The sequence below is a fragment of the Suncus etruscus genome, chromosome 6, assembly GCF_024139225.1.
Source record: "Suncus etruscus isolate mSunEtr1 chromosome 6, mSunEtr1.pri.cur, whole genome shotgun sequence".
NCBI classification, from domain to species: Eukaryota; Metazoa; Chordata; class Mammalia; order Eulipotyphla; family Soricidae; genus Suncus; species Suncus etruscus.
In genome coordinates, this window is record NC_064853.1 from 131,248,777 (window position 1) to 131,271,396 (window position 22,620).

Here is a 22,620-nt window from a genome sequence, read left to right on the forward strand (position 1 = left end):
AGGGGACGCTTTCCGGCCGGCCGGGGCCCGAGGCCAGCCTGGGGCCTGGACGCAGGACGGATCCCGGGGATCCCTCGAGCCTCTGCAAGCAGGCCCGGCCCTTCTTGGGGGCTCCGGGCCCCGGGGCTCTGCCTGCTTGAGCTCTTGCAGGCTGTGACCCCAAAACCCTCAAAAGAAAAAACGAAAACAAAAACATTCCCCAAAGGGCGGCCGATATTATAAGACAATATTGCTATTTGGGTAATAATCTTGGTTGATAATCAAGTTAGGGAAATGACAGGAGGGTGTCCAAGAGATGGGATGGAAATAAAATGATAACCCGAGGGGCCGGAGAGATAGCCTGGAGCTGGGGCGTTCGCCTGGCCTGCAGAAGGTTGGTGGTTCGAATCCCGGCATCCCATAGGGTCCCCCCCTTGAGCCTGCCAGGAGCGATTTCTGAGCATAGAAGAGCCAGGTGTGACCTCCAAACCCAAAAAAAAAGAAAGCTCTTTCTGTTGGGGACTGTTTTTCATCTGCCCGCTGCCTTAATGTTGAAATACAATTAGCTGTTTCAGAGTGGACGCCTCCCTCCCCACCCGACCTGAAAAGGTCCTGGTTTTATAGAAGACACAACAACAACAAGCATTCAGTGTTGGGAGAGGTGGGGTCCGAACCCGAGCCTCTTGGTTCCCAGGGCGCCTTGTTTCCTGACAGCTTTGGTGCTTGCTTATGTTGGAGAGCAAACGGACAAATGGTCCAAAGCCCTAGATTTGAAAGGAGACACACCCACGCCCAATTCCCATCTCTTTAACTTAAACCTTGTGCTGCTGAGAACCCTGAGTCAGTGGCTTCACCTTTGTGCACCTCAAGTTGCACTCGTGTACATGAAATGACATCTGTGTTTCCTGGGTGGTTGAATGATTCGGTGGGATCATCTGAGAGGTCTGCAAAGCTCTTGGCTCACGCTTAGTTATGGTTGATAATTCAACCCTGTCCGTCTTTCTTTGTAGATATTTAGCTGAATACATCCATTAGATGTCTGTTCAGGGACATCTTCCTTGGCCACAGCAATGACAGCTGTTCCCTTCTGAGGTGTGACTGCACTACACTGTTTGCTCAGGTCCACTCACATTTGGGGTATCTACAGTAATTGCTTCACTGGAAGATTAGAATGCAGGGACACAGTGATTGCACAGTGGTAGGGCATTTGCCTTGCACACTGCCAACCAGGGACAGACCTGGGTTGGATCCCCAGTATCTCATGTTTCCCCGTGCCTGCCAGTACTGATTTCTGAGTGCAGAGCTGGGAGTAACTCCTGAGCTCTGCCAGGTGTGACCCCAGTTCCCCCCCCCCCAAAAAAAAAAACAGATTAGAATGCAATCTAGTTTGGGAGCTACTGAGCTCAGTACCTAATACACACTAGCAATTTGAACAGTCCTTGAATGAGCTAAATAATTGACTTCACTGAACTTTAGTTTTGAGGCCACTAGCGATAGGTGCTCAAGGTCCCTTCTGGTCATGCACAAGGGACCTTAAACAGTGCCAGGGATCGTATCATGTTAACTTCACACCTTAAGTCCTATACTGTGTCCCTTCCTCATTCAGCCTTTCTGATAGGATATCTTGAGTCTACTATATTTTTCATTTATTTTAATTTTGGTATTTTTGGTGCCACATCCAGCCATATTCAATGCTTACTCCTGGTCTGTGCTCAAGGATTACTCCTGATGGGACTTAGGTGAGCCTATCGGATGCCAGGGGTTGGTCTGCTGTGTCAAGGCAGGTGCCATTTACCACCACTTACATATTTTAAAAGTACTTGGCTGAACGTTGGCTATAGCATTCAATTATGGCTCATCAAGAGATTTGAGGGAGAATGCCATGGATTACAGATGATAAATAATAACAAATACAACGTAAAAGTTAGCTGACAGATCCCATTACACATAGGCTTTGAAGAGGTCTTACATTCTAGAGCTGTTAACTTTCAGGCCTGGAAAACAGTGACATTTTATTATCTTCTGAAACCATTCATCCCTACTCTCATTTGAAGACATTGCCTTTTTTCCCTTTTCCTGAACTGGGGATGGAAGTTAGGACCTCTCACTTGCAAGACAAGTGATCTACTAAGTTATACCTCATGCTCCAAGACCTTGAGGTCTTGCATCTTAATTCATTTATCAATTGAGTCATTAAATAATTATACAGGTTCCACCACTGTTATCTACTATTGTGTCATGTTTTTCTCCAACTTTAGATGAAATGTTCATCGCCCTGACTGAAGTAGCCCCTCTACTTCAGATTTGTTTTGGTTCATTACTCTAGCAATTTTTTGTTATTTTCTCAATTACAGTTTTACTTCTCCTGAATTTATTACATGGAATAAAACATACTTTTTATAGTTAAATATGCAAAAATTACCACGCTTCTCTCCAGCTACTGCATATTATTCACTACACTTTGCCAAAAAAATATACTTGCAGTTCTTATTGAGTTCTTTGTCAACCTAATTCAGATACACTTTTGTCTCTTTCACTGAAATTTTTTACAGCTTCTACTGACCTTTTAGAATTCAAATCTACTAGTCATTTCTTACGCTCAACTTATTTAATTTAGTAGTAGTAGTATCACCAGCTGCTTCTGTCTCAAGCCATAAAGCAATACACTTTAAAAAACTAAATTATGCTGGAGAGATAGCATGGATGTAAGGCATTGGCCTTGCATGCAGAAGGATGGTGGTTCTAATCCGGGCATCCCATATGGTCCCCTGTGCCTGCCAGGGGCGATTTCTGAGTGTAGAGCCAGGAGTAACCCCTGAGCACTGCCGGGTGTGACCCCAAAACCAAAAAAAAACAAAAACAAAAAAACAAAATTGGGCTATAAGATGCGTCGTATGGCCTTATCTTCCTAGAACATTGTATCTAAGTATACTTTGCTCTCTTTTCCAACTCAACAGATTAATCCATTCTTTTCTCTTTAATTATATTTCTGTTTGATTTGGTTTGGTAATAATTATTTGGTAATAAAGTTGTGTTAGAGCAGAAGTGTAAATTGGCTACTTACAAATCAGGAAGAAAAATGTTAATATGTCTTTATAGAAGAGTAGTATTGGGTATATGTATGAATGTATATATATGTGTGTATATATATACATATATACATATATATGTTCATACATTCAGTGCTACTGCCTATATCTAAATATATTTTTATTGGTATTAACCAGGGAAGATTTGTGCTAAATACTTTTCTTATATATAGTAGGCTAAAAAGAAGAAAATAAAATGGAGGCAGATGTGATCACAGATCTTCGATGTAAACTTAAAAAGGCTGAAGAGGAGCAACTAAAAGCTGCTCAATATGGTTTGCAGTTGTTGGAGAGTCAGAGTGAATTGCAGAATCAATTGGATAAATGTCGTGATGAAATGATGACCATGACTGAGGTAGGACTCTAGACTTTGTCTTTACTATGCTTTGCTTAAGTATTGATAGTTTGGTTGTAAAGCAATTAATATATTATTTTCTGATTATTTTTTATCTAGCTCCTTTCCACCTCTACCCCATAAAGGAAAATAACTAGTATATATTTTATATCATTTCTAAGCCAGTTTATTTTGAGTTTGAAAGATTAAATTACAGTTGTACTTTTTATTACTATTAGATTTTTGTTTTTTGGGGGGTGGGGGTTCTCAAGCAGAGCAAAGGAGGCCAGAGGGCTATTTCTGGTGATTCTTGGTGCTACTGTACGAGCCAAGGTCAGTCATATGTAAAGCAAGCAATATATTCTCTCCTCTACATTATTTTATCTGCATTTTTCTGAGGTAGTGCATTTAGATCACAGCTTAGTTAATGAAATGACTTGTGACAGTGGCTATATTCTTACTTGTGCCCTGTAATCTATACTCGTAGACTAAACTGTCTACTAAATAGAACAGAAAAGTTGATTTCCTAACTACTAACCACAAACATTCACTTGCAGTTTCTTTGGCTTACAATGATAAGTATAATAACACGATCAGTTCTTGAGTAAAAAATCTTGGGGCTTTAGACAATATACTTCTGTCTTTTATTTCTCACATTTAACTCAAAAAATAACCTGTAAGAAATTAATCTCCAGCAGCACCCCCTCAATTTTTATGAACTAGAGAGATAGTGTAGGGAGTAAGGTACTTAATTTTTATGCAGCCAGTCCTCGTTTCATTCATGATACTACATATTAATCCTCTCAAATTGACCAGTAGTGGCCCCCTCATACTGCTGGGTATGGCCTGAATCTACATTTTGTCTCCTAATTTTCTCACTAATTGTAGTCTTCTTATTAATATCTCACTTTCCTCATTGCCCTTCCACCATCCTTTTATCACAGAGAGCCAAACAAAGCAGTTATTAAGGTTTATTTCAAAGATCAGGTAACAACTAAAAGCACTCAACTTGCACTTGTATTCCTACCAAATCCAAATATTTTCATGGTTTGCAGATCCTTATTTGATCTGACCTTTTCTTTTTGACCTCATCTCAGAATTTCCCTTTGTTCTTAAGTAGACTAGTACTTAAGGACTCTATAACAGGTTTAGTTTTCTTCTGATATATTCATCCCTCATTATCTTGGATTGAGACCTGTCTTCACTTCAGGTTTATATTACATATCATTTCAGGAGAAAGACTTCTATTGATTCTCTGTATTATAAGCTTAAATATAAATTAGAAGGTCAAACTAGCAAGTGACAGCCTTTTTGTGATATTGCTTATTACCAAGAGTTCAGCCACATACAGATTACAGATACCTATAGTAGTGGAAAATAAAACCATATTATATTTGTTTTGGGGAGTTATCAAAATAAGTGCTAGTTTGGTAATCAAAAAAATTTTAATTCAAAATAGAGTGTCTTTTGGGAATAATATGAAGTATAGAAGAACTATAATGAAATATTTTAAACTTTCTTTAGATTTATTTTAATCGTGTGTGTGTGTGTCCTGTGCTCTGTACCTTGTGTGTATGTGTGTGTGTGTCCTGTGCTCTGTACCTTGTGTGTTTGTGTGTGTGTGTGTGTGTGTGTCCTGTGCCCTGTGCCCTGTACCCAGTAGTGCTCAGGGTTATTCCCAACACAGCTCTTGGAATATTTCTAGTTGTATTTGGGAGAACAGATAGTACTGGAAATCTAACCTGGGTTTCCTGCATGTAAATCATATACACTCAACCTTTGAACTCTCCCCAGACCCCTAATTTATTTTTAAACTTGTTGAAAAACTTTCATTGAGAAAAAGCTTCCTGAAGTGGTTTTGTCTCAGCAGCGACCCATTCATATGTTCATTTTTTGAATATTCTTAGATGTCTACTCTTTTTTTAAACCAGATATTGAAATCCTTAGGATGAATTGAATGCTACAACTCCCCTTTTGGGTTTAGGTTTCATTCTCACAGAATCCATGCCTGAATCTACAATTTCCAGTCTTTATATGTCTCATTTGACCCATCCCACCCAGTTATATTTTATCTTTTAGCCTTGGCAGTGCAGTTATTCTTTCTCTTGCACTTGACAGAATAGTCAAATTTGTCACTGCTGACTTTTTTTATTTGGTTTTTGGGTCACACCCTGCAGTGCTCAGGGTTTACTCCTGACTCTATGCTCAGAAATCGTCCCTGGCAGGCACAGGGGACCATATGGGATGCCAGGATTTGAACCACCGTCCTTCTGCATGAAAGGCAAGTGCCTTACCTCCATACTATCTCTCTGGCCCCACTGGCTGACTTCTAAAGCCAGCAGGCTTTTAGAGCCACAGGACAATACAGTGTGCTACTTTACTGAAGTGCTTTCCAAATGATAATATTCCTTTCATTGAGAGCTAAAAGTAAAACATATCATTATCAAAATAAACAAATCTCACAAGGCAAATATGAGTGCTATTAAAGTGTGTGTGTGTATGTACATGAGTTCACACACGCAATCTTTGGTGGTGCTCAGGACTTTCTCCTGGCTCTTCACTCAGGGATCACTACTGGTAGGCTCAGGGGATCATATGAGGTGCTGAGGATAGAACTCAGGTGAGCCACATACAAGGCAGATGCCTGACTGGATGTACTATCTTTCCAGCCCTTAAATTATTTTTGGTTTTGGGCCACAGCCAGTGATACTCAGGGGTAACACTCAAGAATTCAAGACTTCAAGAAAAAGAAAATTCAAGATTTCATTCTAACATTAAAAAATGGCTGTACATTCAAGAATTACTCCTGATGGTGCTTGGGGGACTATATGTGATGTGGGGTATTCAACCTGTTTCAGTTGAATGCAAGGCAAGTGCTGTACAATTGCTCTAGTCCCTGACAGATTTTAAATAACCACTTAAAGGTCTTTTGAATTTAACTTTTGGCTATCACTTTGAGAACTGTAGATGTATAAAACAGGAATAAGACATTTGACTTGAGAATTATTTATATTTGCATGTTTTGATTTATTTTTGTGTAATTGAGTTTTTGAATATTTTCAGAATTATGAACAAGAAAAATATACTCTTCAGAGAGAAGTTGAGCTAAAAAATAGAATGTTAGAGAGTTTGAGCTCTGAATGTGAAGCTATTAAACAACAACAGAAAATACAACTGGAGAAATTGAAAGAACAACTGAACAGAAGTAATGAACAGGAAGTGAATGAATTGAAAAATAAGGTTTGAAATATTGGTATATTTTGAAAAAAAATTTTGTTTATACAGCCTTTTGTAAATTTTAGAATTTTACTTTAATGACCACTATGACCTCCATATTTAGAGTACATGGTAAGATAGCCACTTTAAAACTATTAGTCCCCTAGGGCTGGAGTGCTAGCTCAGCTGTTAAGGTGACTTGCCTTCCAGTGGCCAACTCAGATAAAATCTTCAGCATCCCATATGATTTTCTGAGCACTACCAGGAGTGATTCTAGAGCGTAGAGCCAGGATTATAGCCCTGAGCATCACTGGATGTGATCCCAAAACAAACCAGAAATTCTGGAGGCTGGATTGATAGTTCAGTGGAAACCTTGCATATAGCCAACCTGGGTTTGATTCCTGCCATCTCATATGGTCCCTCGAGTACCTCCAGAAGTAAACTCTGAACACCACAAGTGTGGCTACCCCCCAAAAAAGAAAAATATTAGTCCACTGCCTTTCATTGTTGCTTATGGCATGCTTTTAATAACCCTTAAAACCAATAATTATGTTCATCAGAATTTGACACTTTATATTTGTTTTATTGAAGATAAACTAATATGACTTTGTTTTTTATAGCATCTCCATAAAGGAAGTAACATTACTAAATTCTTTAAATTATATGAAAAGTAGTGTTTAAATAGATTGAGTGTGTTAGATTGCTTTAGTATGAAAAAATCACAAAGCTAAAAGTTACTGGTCAGGATTTAACTGGGGCTGGAGTGATAAGCATAGCGGTAGAGCATTTGCCTTGCACACTGCCAACCCAGCACAAATTCGGTATCCTGTATGGTCCCCCAAGCCTGCCAGGAGCGATTTTTTTGGTTTGTCTGTTTGTTTTTGTGACACACATGTTGACTATCAGGGGTTACTCCTGGCTATGCTCTCAGAAATCGCTACTGGCTTGGGGAGACCATATCCATCCTAAACTAGCGCAGATGCCTTACTTCTAGCCCTAGGAGCGATTTTTGAGGGCAGAGCTAGGAGTAACCCCTGAGCACTGCAGGGTGTGTCCCCAAAACCAACAACAGAAAAAAGATTTAAATGAGACAAATTTCAAAGGCCATAAAGCTTTATTTTTAGTCTAGTGACATATACTGATTTTATTTTAAATAAATGATTGATTAGTTGATGATTTATTGTGACTCCTCTTTGTATAGGTTTTATATTGTCCAATCCTTTCTCAAACAATTGCCTGAATTATATCCTGTTTTCCCTAACATCTATTTTATTTTTTATTCTTTTTATTTTATTTATTTATTTATTTATTTATTTATTTATTTATTTATTCGTTTTTTGGTTGTTGCCAACTGGTGGCACTAAGAAATCGCTCCTGCAGGCTTAGGGGACCATATGGGATTCCAGGGATTGAATCCGGGTTGGCCGTGTGCAAGACACCTGCTGTGCTATTGTTTTGGCCTCTTATTTTCTTATTTAAGTATATTTTGTGTATCTTTTAAGTTTTTTTTCTCTACCTCCATACATCATTATTGCTATTAGATTCTCCTTAAATTGACTCACTAAATATTTTCTCACTCTGGGTTGGCATGTAGCTTAGTTGGAAAGCATTTGCCTTACCTTGTATATGACCCTGGAATCATTCTTGGCACTGCCATAAAGAAAAATAATTTATGTTAATGTAATTAATAATATAAAATTATGTTAATTATGTTAATAGGGGGCCGAGAGATAGCATGGAGGTAGGGTGTTTGTCTTGCATGCAGAAGGATGGTGGTTCAAATCCCAGCATCCCATATGGTTCCCCAAGCCTGTCAGGAGTGATTTCTGAGCCAGGAGTAACCCCTGAGCGCTGCTGAGTGTGATCCAAAAAAACCAAAAAAAAAAAAAAAATTATGTTAATAGAGTAAATGTTTCCTTATCTTAAATAATGAAATTGTATAGTTGAGCTGGTTATATTTTTCCTAATGTTAATAATACTAATTAAAAATATGCTTGCATATCAAATGAAGGTTCACAATGTACATCACTTGACAAATGTAATTCATCTTGTCTAAAACTATTCAGACCTACTCTGATGACATACATTGGTTATATATGTATTTAATAAAAGAAACCTGTCATCTGTTAAAAGATTAGGCATCTTTTAGGACTGGGAAGATTTTATGGCTGAGAAAGTACTTGCTTTTGTATATGGCTGACCCAGGTTTAATCATTGAGTGTGGAGCTTGGAGTAAGCACTGAGCACAACTGGGTGTAGCTCCAAAATCAAAAAATATTAAGTCTGAGTTTCTTAATGATCGATCATATTGGAAATCTTTTTTTTTTTTTTTTTTTTTTTTTTTTGGTTGTTTGCTTTTTGAGTTACACATGCCAGTGCTTAGAGCTTACTCCTGGCTCTGCACTCATGGTTCACTCTGGGTGGTTATTTGGGGACCATATATAAGGTGCTGGGGGTATAAATCAGGTTTGCCACATGCAAAGCCAGTGCCCTGCCCACCCCATGTAGACTCTTCATCCCATTTAGCAGTCTTATCATGCAGGTTGTTTTTCTTTTCCTAGAGTGATGACCATGTTTTAACATGTCATGTAATTTTTATTTTACAGCATGAAAATATAAAAGGAAAACAAAGTATTATATTTTTAAAATAGAAATTATTTCAGGGTGTATTATAATAATTTGGAACTCCACTGAAGTGTAGATAATAAAAAATAAAAAGTATTAATCTCACCCAGTATAGATAATTATCACCCTGGACATTAAGTAAAAGCTTGTTGGAATAACAGAAACCATAACGAATGCTTGTCACTATGCTGAATATTAACAAATCACTCAGTCCTAGTTGAGAACCTCCTGATAACCCATATTTTATATATTGGGAATGAAATTCAAGCTATTTATACCTAGAACTGACTATAAAACTTTGCTATTTTGCTATAAGGCTGTTCCTTAATGTGTGTATCCTTAGTTTTCATAGATTTGTAACTGTGTGACATAGAAAGTAGTTAAATAATTTTGTTTTAACTTGACTGTATTTGAAAAATAATCTTTTAGACATCAGAACATTTGAATTATTTGTAGTTTCCTGACCTTTGATACCTTGATTTATTAACTTATTTTGAACTTTAGCTAGAAAACCTGAAGGCAGAATTAGATGAAGCTAGACTTAGTGAAAGTCAATTGAAAGAAAAACTAACTCATCAGCAAGAACTCCTCCATTGTAAATCAGAGGAATTGCGGAAAATGTCTGACCGTGTGCACGAAAGCTTGTCTTCTGAGATGCTGGCTCTTCAAATTGAGCTGTCTGAAACAGAAAATGCAAAGGTAATCTTTATGGTTTGTTTTCTTAGGTCTTTTTTATTCCTTGCATATATCTTTACATGTTTTTGTAATCTTGAAATTGTTTTAAAGCTAACAAAATTTTGGTCTAACTGATCTGACTCAAAATATTTTATGTGATTTTTATGTGGTTTATTTCATGCATAATAGAACTTTGGAATGCATAATTATTAGAGAAGAATTTAGCATAATGAACCCTCTTGAAGAATTGGGAGACATGTACTCTGATACAATTTTGTGTCATAAAAGCACAATATAAAGAGTTGTTCCATTGTATGTTAACATACATATGAACAAAATTTTTTTTTTAGGACTGAAGAGATAGTGAATGAATGAGCACATGTTTTGCATGCAGGAGGCTCAGGTTTAGTAACTCAGCACTGTCTGGTTTTCCAAACATTCCTGGAAACAACCCCTGAGCACAGAACTGGGGGTAGTTTCCTGAGCACCACTTGGGTATGTCATAGAAACAAACTAAAGACAAACAGAAACTTCATGGCAAGCTATGAAGTTTGGCCAGGCAAGGCAAAGTTATGAAAACCACAGCCTTGGGTCATTCCCACCGCCAGGGTTGTCCTCTCTCCAGCCCTTTTCTCAGCATGTGTACCATATCTCCCTCTTTTGGCCCTGATGTACCTTAAATATTACTGTGAACGATTTGTTATTCACTTTTGGTCACAATAAAAATTATTTAAAAAGTAAAACCAGAGCCTTAATTTATTGGAAAGCAAGTTTTCTGGAAACTGGTTTTCAAAGTATTAATATACTTAAAACCCATGACTAGTTCCTTAATTATAGTTTTGGTTGTGAGCTATGTTGGAAGATACACTAAGTAGTTAGTAAATGAAAACTAATCTTCTGGCATTAATTTAATTGAATAGGCCACCCTCCAAGAGGAATTGAATGAACTGCAGTGCAGACAAGCACAACAAGAACTTCTTAGTAAGAATTTAATGCGCCAGGTAGACCGCCTTAAAGAAGAAAAAGAAGAACGAGAGAAAGAAGCTGTTTCTTACTATAATGCCTTAGAGGTATGTGATTATAGTATCATATTCTTTTCAAATGTATCATCTAATTGTCTTCCTAATCTCTGTTAATTACTTTCTTTTGAATGTAGAAAGTTCGTGAAACAAATCAAGATCTTCAAGTGCAATTAGAACAGGCACTCCAGCAAACCTTGCACCCCAGTAGTAAAGGAAACTCTTTATTTGCTGAGGTATTTAAAAATATTATATTGATTAAATTAAAATTTCACTTAATGCAAAAATGCTTAAGTAGGCTAATATTTTTTAGGTGGAAGATCGAAGGGCGGCAATGGAGCGCCAATTTATCAGTATGAAAGTCAAGTATCAGTCACTAAAGAAACAAAATGTGTTTAATAGAGAACAGATGCAAAGAATGAAGGTATTGATTTATCATTATCAGAGATGACTAAGATCCAAAGTGCATATTTTGTATGGGGGGGGATCATGGGGTTTTGATCCCCTATATCTTATTATTCCTAGAATACTGTAGGGCATACCCTCATCCCCAACTACCATCTTTAACGGTTTATTTAACTTTTTTGTATCATACGAAAATATAGCAAGTACCTTACCCATTGTATCTCCAGCCCTGATTGCTGCTCTTAAAATGTAATTTCATATTTATGTTGCAGATGGCCTTGTTAATACACTAGATCACCTTTTACTTTTGCTTTTTATTGTCATTTGTGAATTTTACATATGAAATGTGAGTGGCTTAGTAATTTCCTTCACTATTCTGGAAGTTAATTAAACATTTTGAGAAGTGCCATTAGATATACCCTTAATGAACACAGTATTTAAAATAGCCAGGTTTGTTTTGTAGTTAAATGACATGTTTAACTAGGTTTAATTTAGGTTAATTGTATCTTTTGTGTAAGTATAAATGTTATGGGTTTCAGGTATCATTCATGAGTGGTCACAATAAGGACTAAAAAAATTAAGGGTTGGAGAGTTAGTACAGCATGATGGGCACCTGCCTTACGTTTGACTGACTCTGCTTTGACCACCTTGTACCCCTTGTAGCTCCCTGAGTCTCCCCAAGAGGGATCCCTGAGTTCAGAGCCAGGAGTCAGCTCTGAGCACAGCTGGGTGTGTTCCAAAAGCCAGAAGTAAAGGAGAAAAAGTTATTTATTGATATGTTTTCAAATTATTAGAATACTAAACTGAATAACAAGTTTATTTCTAAAATGAGGTCAAAGTAATTCACTACAAAATGCAATTTGTACAAAAATATATCTTCTTTTCCTACTCAGTTATAGGGATGTTTATTTTTTTAGTTACAAATTGCCACATTGCTGCAAATGAAAGGATCTCAGACAGAAAATGATCAACAAGAACGGTTGCTTGCCATGTTGGAGCAGAAGAATGGTGAAATTAAACATCTATTAGGTGAAATTAAAAATCTGGAAAAATTTAAGGTATTTGTAGCAGCTTTAAAAACATGTAGGGATAGAGAGTGGGTAGGGTGCCTTCCCAAATGGACAACCTACCCACAGCACCCTATATGTTCTTCCAGTATTACCAGCAGTAACCCCTGAGCCAGGTATGCTGTCCCCTCCCCCCACAAAAAGAAATAGACAAGCAAACAAAAATACACCCAGTGCTAAAGAGGTGTAGTACAGAAGGTTTATGGTGCTTGCTTCGTTTATGACTGACCCAGTTCCATAACTGGCACTGCTATGGTCCCCGTGTACTTCAGAGTACCGAGCCATGAGTAGTCTCCTAATAGCACAGGGTCTGGCTCAAAAGACCACACTCCCCTCACCCTACCCATGAATAAGGATAAAAGCAAATTTGGGGTAGAGGTTCTTAATAGTTCTCCCTTGAGTAAATTTCTTTAAATGTATTATTAAGGAGGCGTATCTTTTTCTGTTATAAAATTATGCAGTTAAATGATTCAAAAAAGAATTGTCAGTAATTCAGTGAGAGAAATGTGAACCAAAAGGCTACTAAATACTTTCTTTGCCATCTTTCCCTCTAGAAATTGGGAAAGACATTATCTCTAAATATACTTTTTTCTAAAGCACTCAACTTTTCTTTGAATACAAGTAGAACTTTTGAATTTTATTTTTAAAAACAAACCAGTAACACATGAACTGAAGGAAAGTCGCTTCTTATATTTTGATTCATACTTTCCCCCCTCTTCCCATTCTCATTGTTGTTGATATTACAAAGCCCAAAGGGTTGCACACATGGATGACTGGTGCTTGCCTAAGATCACACTTAATTCAAAGTACACACACACTTTTCTGTAGTAGCCACTTGCTCACTGAGATTTGCACTTCTTTATTTGCAATGATTACAGGTGCTTACCAGGACTTGCACTCTTAGTGGAGGCACACAGGTTTGGTTGTGGTGTCTCCAGGGATAGCTGCAGAGAAACTTTCCTTACTGTCTGTGGTGTAGCTAGAAATTTCTTGTGCCAGGGATCACAGAAGAGCTGTGAGGCTCTTAATTTTTTTTCTTAATTTTTTTTTAAGATTGAATTTTTCATATATCTCCAAATTTCTTAATCTGTTTATCCATCAGAGGACATTCACATTGCATTATTGCATTCATGTCTTGATTATTCAAATAATTCTGCATTCATTGAATGCAGTACTTTTGAATGCGGAACTTTTAAATTTTTTAGTTTGTTTTTCTTTTCTTTCTTTTTTTTTTTTTTTTTTTTGGTTTTTGGGTCACACCCGCAGTGCCCAGGGGTTACTCTTGGCTCCACTCTCAGAAATCACTCCTGGCAGGCTCGGGGGACCATGTGGGGTGCCAGGATTCGAACCAATGACCTTCTGCATGAAAGGGAACCGCCTTACCTCCATGCTATTTCTCCGGCCCCAATTTTTTAGTTTATTTTTCTTTGGATATACCTAGAAGTGGAATTGGGGGGGACAACATTAGGATATAGATATGGTTAGGAGAATAGGCCTTGAATATAGATCTAGATTTAGACTGTATTTTTTCATTTTAATTGGTATCTTAAACTTTTTTCAGTATCTTTAAGTGGAAAGTTCATTCTCTATATAATTCAGGAGGCAAATGAGAGGTTAGTGCTAGCTACTATACTATTAGCATTCAAGAGTTACCTTGTATTATGTTATCTTGTTACGTTATCTGCTATAATATCTGTTATCTTGTATTAATCTAATTTGTTATTTAATAAGAACTATTTTTTTAGAATTTATATGAAAGTATGGAATCAAAGCCTTCATCCAGCTCTGAAGTCGTAGAAGATAATACTTATTACACAGACTTGCTTCAAATGAAGCTTGACAACTTAAAGTAAGTATCTATAGAGTGGATGAAAAGACAGAGACTCATTCTGTTTGCTAAATGTAATAGTGACTGAAAATTTTGTTTTGTAATTGCCAAAATCAAACTCCAAAAAAGAAAGGTAACAAACCATCCTTGTGGGCCAGAGTGGTAGCACAGTAGTAGGGCTACACACAGCTGACCCAGGACAACCAGGAGCAGGGCCAGGAGTAACCCGAGCACTGCCAGGTGTGGTCTAAAAAACAGACAGATAAAAAAAATCCTTTTGAAAAAAAAAAAAAGAGATTATTCATTGTATAATTACTGATTAAAGAAAAATACATTCAGTTAGTAAACATTTTATTGTTTAGCTTTTAATTGGTAAGTAAAAAACACTTTTTTAAGTTTTTTAGTCATCGTGAAGTTAAGTGAAAAGAAATTTTAATGTGAAAAATATTCTGATTGAAAATTTTAAGAATATAGTTGAAAGGCATTTTGTTGTACACGTATAATGTGGTTTTAAAAAATTAGCTACTCTTTGTGTATTTTCTTTAAGAAATGCTTGGGGCCGGGAAGGTGGCGCTAGAGGTAAGGTGTCTGCCTTGCAGACGCTAGCGTAGGACGGACAACGGTTCGATCCCCGGTGTCCCATATGGTCCCCTCAAGCCAGGGGTGATTTCTGAGCGCATAGCCAGGAGTAACCCCTGAGCGTCAAACAGGTGTGGCCCCAAAAACCAAAAAAAAAAAAATGCTTGAGATTTTATTGATGTTGTTGATAAGGTTTATTTTAATTTTTTCATGAAAATCCCCAATAAATTTAAAATTTAAAAGCTTTTCTCTAACAGTTACTTTCATTTCTATTATTTTTATTGCTATTCTTTGGTTCTCTTTTTATAAATTAATACAGCAAGGAAAATGAAAGTACTAAAGGTGAATTGTCAATACAGCGAATGAAAGCATTATTTGAGAGCCAACGGGCTCTGGATATTGAGCGAAAACTGTTTGCAAATGAAAGATGCCTTCAAATTTCCAAAAGTGAAAATATGAAACTAAGAGCTCAACTAGATGAGTTGAAACTTAAGTATGGTCTTGAAGGTAATTATATCTCACATTTTTTTATCTTTTCTCTGGGAAGCCATGAGAATATAAAATATTTTACTTTGTTCTAGATTAGTGTGAATCTTTGTGGTTTATGTATAGCTACTTTATAAAATAAATTTACTACTACCACATATATAGGAAATTGCTTTGCTTTGTTTTGGGGCCACCCCTGGCAATGCTCAGGGGCTAGTCTTGACTCTGTATTCAAGAATTACGCCTAGTGGAGCTTGAGGGACCATATAGTATGCTGGGGATTGTACCAGATGTTAGCCACATAGAAGATAAGTACCTGCTATACTATTGTTCCAGCCCCACATATATTGGCACATTTAAAGAGAACTATATATTGGGTATTCATGGATATTTTAAGTATTCTTTTTAAGATTGTAATGCCTTACTCCAGAAAGGAGATTAAGGTGCTTGCTTTATATGCAAGCCAATCCTAATTTAATCCTGGGGACTATAGATCCTCAAGACCCTCCATTAAAAGCAGAGCCCATGAAAGTGACACTTGACAGTGATTTGACATCTGACTTGAAAATGAACGGTACATTGGCTTAATGATGAAAAGATAACAGTTCATTTGGTGATAAAATATACATACATGCAAAGGACCAGAATGATTTCTGTTAAGCATCTATTATATTAGTCTATAGTGAGTCATAAGTTTTTGTTTTTTTGTTTTTGGGTTGTTTTTTTGTTTTCTTTTTTTGGGCCACACCCAGTAGTGCTCATGGCTCTGCACTTAGAAATCACTCCTGGCAGGTTTGGGGGACCTTATATGGTACTGGAAATTGAACCCGAGTCTGTCCTGGGTTGGCCATGTGTAAGGCAAATGCCCTACCACTGTGCTATAGCTCGGGCCCCCATAATATAGTTTTAATTGGGACAGAACAACTCAGATGTTTGTGGTCATTATATAGTTTGAATTCATAGTAGAAATACTCATTTTGTGGGTAAATTAATAGGCACAGATTACAATATTCAGAGAACGTGGCCTATATCATTTAATCCTTTTCCACGTCATACTAAAGTGGGTACTTTAAATTGCATTTTACGATTTAACAATTAAGGAAATACAGTTCAGAATGGTTGCCCATTTTCGAAAAAGAATTCTGTGATAGATTTGTTTGTTTGTTTATTTTTGAGCCACTCCTGGCTGTGCTCAGCGCTTGCTCCTGATGTTTAGGGATTATTCCTGACAGACTCGGGACTCGGTGCTGTCAGAGATAGAACCTAGGTTAGCGATGTGCAAGGCAAGTACCCTACTCTCTGTACAATTGCTCTGGCACCAACTCTTTTGGAATTTTAACTAGTTTCCTTTACTCTTAACCATTGAGTCTTTTCTTATCCTCACTGGGATCTTTAAAAGCCTTCTACAACTTCTTTCAGGACTCAGAAGAGAACATTTAAATATTCCTAGGATCTAAAATAGAGCCAAGGAAATATTTGTAGCCTAGCCAGATAACCTTTAGGAAATATAACTAATGCAGTTCATGAAAAAAGAAATATAAAAGCAATATTAATAAGGAGATGAATGTGTTATAAAAACTGGAAAAAAGTAAAGAGGAAAAACATGTAGAAATCTATATACATCTTCATGTTGATTGTGTCTTTGTTTTAATTTATTGACTGAACATATTTTTATTGGTGTCCTTTGTCAGAGAACACTGAAGTGCCGGTACTCAAAAAGAGGCGTGAGGTGCTGCCTGTTGATGTGCCTATGCCTGTCAGTGACAATGCCAACAGTGCTGTTGTGGGACAAGAATGTAACTGGCCTTCACCTAAAGTGGAAGCACAATTGTGTCCTGCTAATTTAGAAAATAACTCACTGTTGACAAACACCATTTCTGTAAACACGCCAGGAATCAGTTTCTTTCCTCACAAAAATATGCCCATGGATATTCCGCCAGTGAAGGAAAAGAAATGTGTGAAACTTGCAGGCGTTACAACGGACTCTGAAGCCTTAAGTGAGAGAAGTGGAAACACCCCTGACTCTTCCAGGTCAGTTCCCTCCTTTCTTGAAGACAGCAAGCAGACTTCTGCATCTCTTCTCTATCGCTGCATGAGCTGTGCTATCTGTTTTTTTATCTACCTTCTTAATATTGCATGCAGTTTAATTCCCAAGTTCCATCTGTCTTCCTTCGACCTTTCTAAAACTTTAAGAAAGACTAAAATGATTGGAAGGGAAAAGGATTCCTGAATAAGAAAAATTTTTAAAAGATAGACTTTCAGTTTAGTATATCTGAATTTTTTATTAGTTTGAATAAATGGCCTGTTTTTTACTAGGTTGAGGTTTTTTTGCTTTGGGCCCAAGAGTGACTAAAGGGAATATTAACTTACTCATAAAATGTCTTCATTAGTTTAAGAAATTGAATTATTTTAGAAAATTGAAATTTTTAATGACTTTTGAAATTGTTTACCCTAAACCTTTAAGGATAGGCTTTTCTATATTTTGCTTTGGGTTCACACTAGTGGCGTTCAGGACTTAATCCTAACACTTAAATTCAGGGATCCTTCCTGATAGTGCTTGAAGTACCATACATGGTCCTGGGGATCTAACAATAGTCAGTTGTGTTTGAGGCAAGTGCCTTAAGTGAGAGAAGTGGATCACTCCTGATGAAGATTCTAACCATTTAAAATCTCAGAAATCTGGGGCTGGAGCGATATCATAGTGGCAGGGAGTTTGTCTTGCACACTGCCAACCCTGGATGGACCAGGGTTGATCCCTAGCTTCCCATATGATCCCCTGAGCATGCCAGGAGTGATTTCTGAGTTCAGAACCAGGAGTAACCCCTGAGGGCCAATGGGTGTGGCACAAAAAACTAAATAAATAAATAAATAAAATCTCTGAAATTTCTTTTTGTTGTTGTTTTGGGGCCATACCCAGTGGTGCTCAGGGATTACTCCTGGTTCTGTTCTCAGGGGTCTTTCCTGGCAGTGCTCTGGGGACCATATGGAATGTGGAGGATCAAATCCAGGTTGACTGCATGCAAGGCAAATGCCTTACCCAGTACACTATTACTCCAACCACTCAAAAATTATTTTATACTCAAACTTTAAAGTCTGATTTTGGCATATTTAGTTTGTAGCTAAAAGAAGAATATCAAATATGTATCTCTGTACATTTTAATGTTTTAAGGAAATTATTTTTCTTTAAATAAATTTATTGTCGTGTAGGTGACATAGTTATAAAATGAGCATTGCTCTTTTTTTGTTTGTTTCTTTGGTTTTGTTTTGCTTTTTAGTTTTTGGGCCACACCTGGCGGTGCTCAGGGGTTACTCCTGGCTCTCTGCTCAGAAATCTCTCCTGGCAGGCACAGGGGACATTATGGGATGCCGGAATTTGAACCACTCTTGGTCCTGGGTGGACTGCTTGCAAGGCAAACACCCTACTACTTGCTATCTCTATGGCCGCATGTTCTTTAAAAGAAATTGTGAGAGGGTCAAAGAAAGTAAGTAGAAGAAAAAGAATTGTGCCTGAAGCGAGAAAGAAATAAGGTGTTAATGCAGGTTTTGGGGGTACAACAGAACCAAGAGTCATAGTGGGGGGAAGTAGTGAAGAAGAAAATTGGAAGGAAAAAATAGATGAGAAATGAGGAGCCAGGGAAATGGCTCTATAGGCTGGAGTGCAAGGTTTGCATCTGAGCAGTCTAGGTATACGCAGCACTACATGGTCTCCCAAACACCTCCAGGAGTGAACACTTATCTGGGAATAGTCTTAGAGCCTCACTAGATGTGGCTCCAAAACAACAACAACAAAAAAAAAGATGACAAATGATTAAGGATGTTTGCATGCAGTAGAATAGGCTTATTTTAAATAAATAGCTTTAGACACGTAAGAAGCTAGGCACATTGATGTGAAAATTATCTTTTGTGAGTAAAACATCTTTAATGTTGCTGTTAGGGCTACATTAGTCTTGGAAGAGTAGAGAATAAGATGTTTTACTAGTACGTGTTTGTAAGAATTAGTGTATCTTAGGTAAAAGCTTTCTTGTGTGTCTTTTGTTCTCATTTTCTTGAAGGCTTCAGTGCTCCTCATTGTAGTCTCACACATGGCAGCACCTGGGCAACATTAGCCGTTGCTAGAATTGAAGTTTATCCATTACTTGAATTTTTATAGAACATAATTTGTAAATCACATAAAATAAAGGCGTAATAAATTAACTTTAAATTATTAACCTCTCAATCTTTTAATCAATTAATCTTAATCTACAGACACGGCTTTCAGTGTTCAGAAGTGAATTCGATAGGTTATGCTTGTATATATGTAATTCATCTTGTAAGTATGCTTGACTATTATATCTCTGAAGGTGTGATCAGTGCAAACTGCTTTCTGTGTTCTCTTCATTTCTTTTTCTGCCTTTTCTTGCTTGATTAAAAATAACTTAAGCAAATGTATTCAGGTACTTGACTTAGTAGCATATTGGAATTTTTTGTGTTGCTAGTTAAACAAAACCAAATAAAATACAACAAAAATTTGTTTCTTTGTGTGAGTTCATCTGCTAACGAAAGACATTTCTAATCTTGTTCTCTACAGGATCTATAATTCTATGATAAATATTTTAACAATAATTATGGGTTTTATTGAGAATTTTACTATTGCATTCCATATAAATTTAATTGATGGCCTTTGTTATAACATAGCTAATTTAAGATAGTCTTTTTAAGATGTTTTTTGCTGCTTATTTTTATCTAAATGATAATCCTGATCATTGAGCTTTAATTTAAGAGATTTTTTTTTTATTATTTTATTTCTATGTTCTACTGAGATCAATTCTGTTAGTGCTAAGGGGACCATATGCAGTGTTGGGTATTGAGCCTGGGTTGGTCTTACTCATGGCACATGCCTTATCCCTATACTATTTATGTGGCCCAAGTAGACAAATTTTTATGTAGCAAAGGATGCCATGTTATTTTTTTCATTGGATTTGCCTTTTATATGTCACATTAATGTTAAAATATTACGTAATGTTAGAATTGTTGGTATGCTTATGACAGTTATCCCATTATGTTTTAATTTTTATGTTGTCTTCATTTTGATTTGGACTACACCTGGTGATTCTGTATTCAGAGATTACTTCTGGCAGGGTTTGGGGGTGAGACAGAGGAACCATATGAGGGGTGCCAGAGATTGAAACTGGGTTGGACCAATGAAAGACAAGGTACAAGGCAACCACTTTACCCATTGTACTATCTCTCTGGACCCTATATTTTAATTCTCAGACTTTGCCATAATATTCTGTCACTGTAAATATATTTTTTTTAGACATTAAAAATGTCTATTGATAGGAAAACTATGTTAGAGAGGCAGTGACTTCATATCATACTGGTACTGGAGTCTGTCCCAGGTCAGCCGTATACAAGGCAAACACCCAATCATAGAAGTTTTTCATCATTATATACAGTCACCTTGTATTATTAGAAACTATAACTTTTCTTAACTGCATTTGAATTCAGAGTGGATGCTTTAATGCCTATAGGTTAGCTGATGATTCAAGTCTTCAAAAAGAAGTTAAAGAAGAAAAAGAAACTGCAATCAAATTGGAGGAGAATCATAAGAAATCACACCCTATTTTATATGTATCTTCCAAATCAACTCCTGAGACCCAGTGCCCTCAACAATAAAGTCTTTCCTTTAGTGAAAATAAGGTACCACTTTCCCAAAAGTTTGCTTTGATTTTAAGATTATCTAAAAGGTATAGGTAATCTTGGGTTTTTTTTCTTTATACTTATGGTGCCAAGAACTGAAATTTTCACATTACTTTAGCCAACCATCAAAATGTTGGTACTAACCAGGAGAATTCCTTGAGTGCTGAGTTTTCATGGGCTTTCATAAATCACTTCTTAACTGAAGGAAAGGTATCAGAAATGTATTTTTTTTAGCTTTAATTTATATTAATATTTATCTTTAAAATCACATTTGAAGAGAATACTGAAATAATTGTCTATGTACTATGTGAACTTAGGTTTTCACTGTTAGAGAAATTTGGTCTTAGAAACATGTTTTGCTAGATTTGTCTGTTTAAAGCAACTATATTTTTTCTTTGTATAATTTTTATGTCTCAACATAAAAAGTTATCTTAAAATTTAAAATTTGAAATAAAACAATTTGTTCTCTTCCTAATTTTCTTTTTGTTTTGTTTGGACCAAACCCAGCTGTGTTCAGGACTCAAATCTGGCTCAGTGCTTAAGAAATGCTCTTCCAGTGCTTGGGGTACTGTTTCAGTGCCAGGGAGTGAACCCTGATGTGCCACATGTCTTAGCCACAAGTGTCTTAGCCTTCTGTAATCTCTGACCCCTATAATACTGAACGTCTAACCATCATAAAGAATAGGGTGCTATCAAAAGAGAGTACAGAAAAAATATACTTCAGGGGCTCTTAAGATACCACACATTTAATAGTTGCTTTAATTCTAAGCTTTCTTAATACTTTATTTCCTTTTATAACATGAGTCTCTAACTTCATATGTCCTATTGGTGGGTATATAAATCTATGTAGACAGAGATTTATTTTTAGGAATTGTTTTGTGTGATTTCTGGAGACTGGCAAGCCTGAAATTTATAGTGTATTGGCAGACTGGAGTTACAAGGAAGAGATGTAGTTAAAGGGCAAAAACTATGAAATTCTCTTCCTTCTGGGATAGCACTTTTTGTTCTTCAGGGAGCATCTATTGTTCAGGACTTCAGCTGACATTATAGAGGACAATTTTTTTACTCAAAGTCCACAGATTTAAATGTTAATCTCATCTAAAAACAAACTTCAGATGTTTGATCATAGAATTCAGAACATTGCACAGCCAAGTTGACACATATAGTTAATCATCACTGTTAATTCGATACATTTATTTAAATACCATATTTGCCGACATATAAGACGACTGGGTGTATAAAATGACCCCCTAATTTTGCAGTTAAAACATAGGATTAGGCTTATATTCGCTGTATCAGACAGGACATTCCTGTGCTGCAACTGTATGTACCACAGTGAGCCAATCCCAACAAGCAAAGGTTCAAAGGTTCTACTGTAATAGACTTCCTCTCTGACTCTGGCCAATCCAAGCAGGCTTTTTACAGTGTAGATTCGGGTCCAGAACATTGTCTAATTTTGCATGCATAAAAAGCCTGCTTGGATTGGCTGAGTCAGAGAGGCGGTCCGAGCAGCCTGGCAGTTGGTGCAGGATCGAGTTGGAAAATTTGTTTTGTGGCAATATGCAGACAATTTTCGTTTAGCAGCATATTGAAACATTTTTCAGAATATACTCGGCGTATAAGATGGCCCCCGATTTTC

The 22,620-nt window shown here is 36.8% G+C and overlaps 1 protein-coding gene across 2 annotated transcripts; it reads left to right on the plus strand.

Moving 5' to 3' along the window:
• Nucleotides 1-3,253: 3,253 nt before the first annotated feature.
• SPDL1 (spindle apparatus coiled-coil protein 1) lies at nucleotides 3,254-21,095 on the plus strand. Of its 2 annotated transcripts, XM_049776055.1 has the most exons (11): nucleotides 3,254-3,423; nucleotides 6,466-6,642; nucleotides 9,748-9,942; nucleotides 10,839-10,988; nucleotides 11,075-11,173; nucleotides 11,251-11,361; nucleotides 12,260-12,400; nucleotides 14,155-14,258; nucleotides 15,136-15,323; nucleotides 16,994-17,333; nucleotides 20,813-21,095. In XM_049776055.1, exons 1-11 carry the CDS (start codon nucleotides 3,265-3,267, stop codon nucleotides 20,955-20,957), a joined length of 1,809 nt encoding a protein of 602 aa, XP_049632012.1. In that variant the 5' UTR covers nucleotides 3,254-3,264; the 3' UTR covers nucleotides 20,958-21,095. The 2 variants fall into 2 exon arrangements, with proteins under 2 accessions (XP_049632012.1, XP_049632011.1); XM_049776054.1 differs by lacking the exon at nucleotides 20,813-21,095 and having other exon boundaries at nucleotides 16,994-17,632.
• Nucleotides 21,096-22,620: the final 1,525 nt, after the last annotated feature.

What these genes read in the sequence shown, in the direction of transcription:
- SPDL1 (XM_049776054.1), top strand. Translation starts at nt 3,265, where the DNA reads ATGGAGGCAGATGTGATCACAGATCTTCGATGTAAACTTAAAAAGGCT. An exon ending in AAATGATGACCATGACTGAG is followed by an intron (nt 3,424 to 6,465) that starts GTAGGACTCTAG and finishes GAATATTTTCAG; the next exon opens with AATTATGAACAAGAAAAATA. An exon ending in TGAATGAATTGAAAAATAAG is followed by an intron (nt 6,643 to 9,747) that starts GTTTGAAATATT and finishes TTTGAACTTTAG; the next exon opens with CTAGAAAACCTGAAGGCAGA.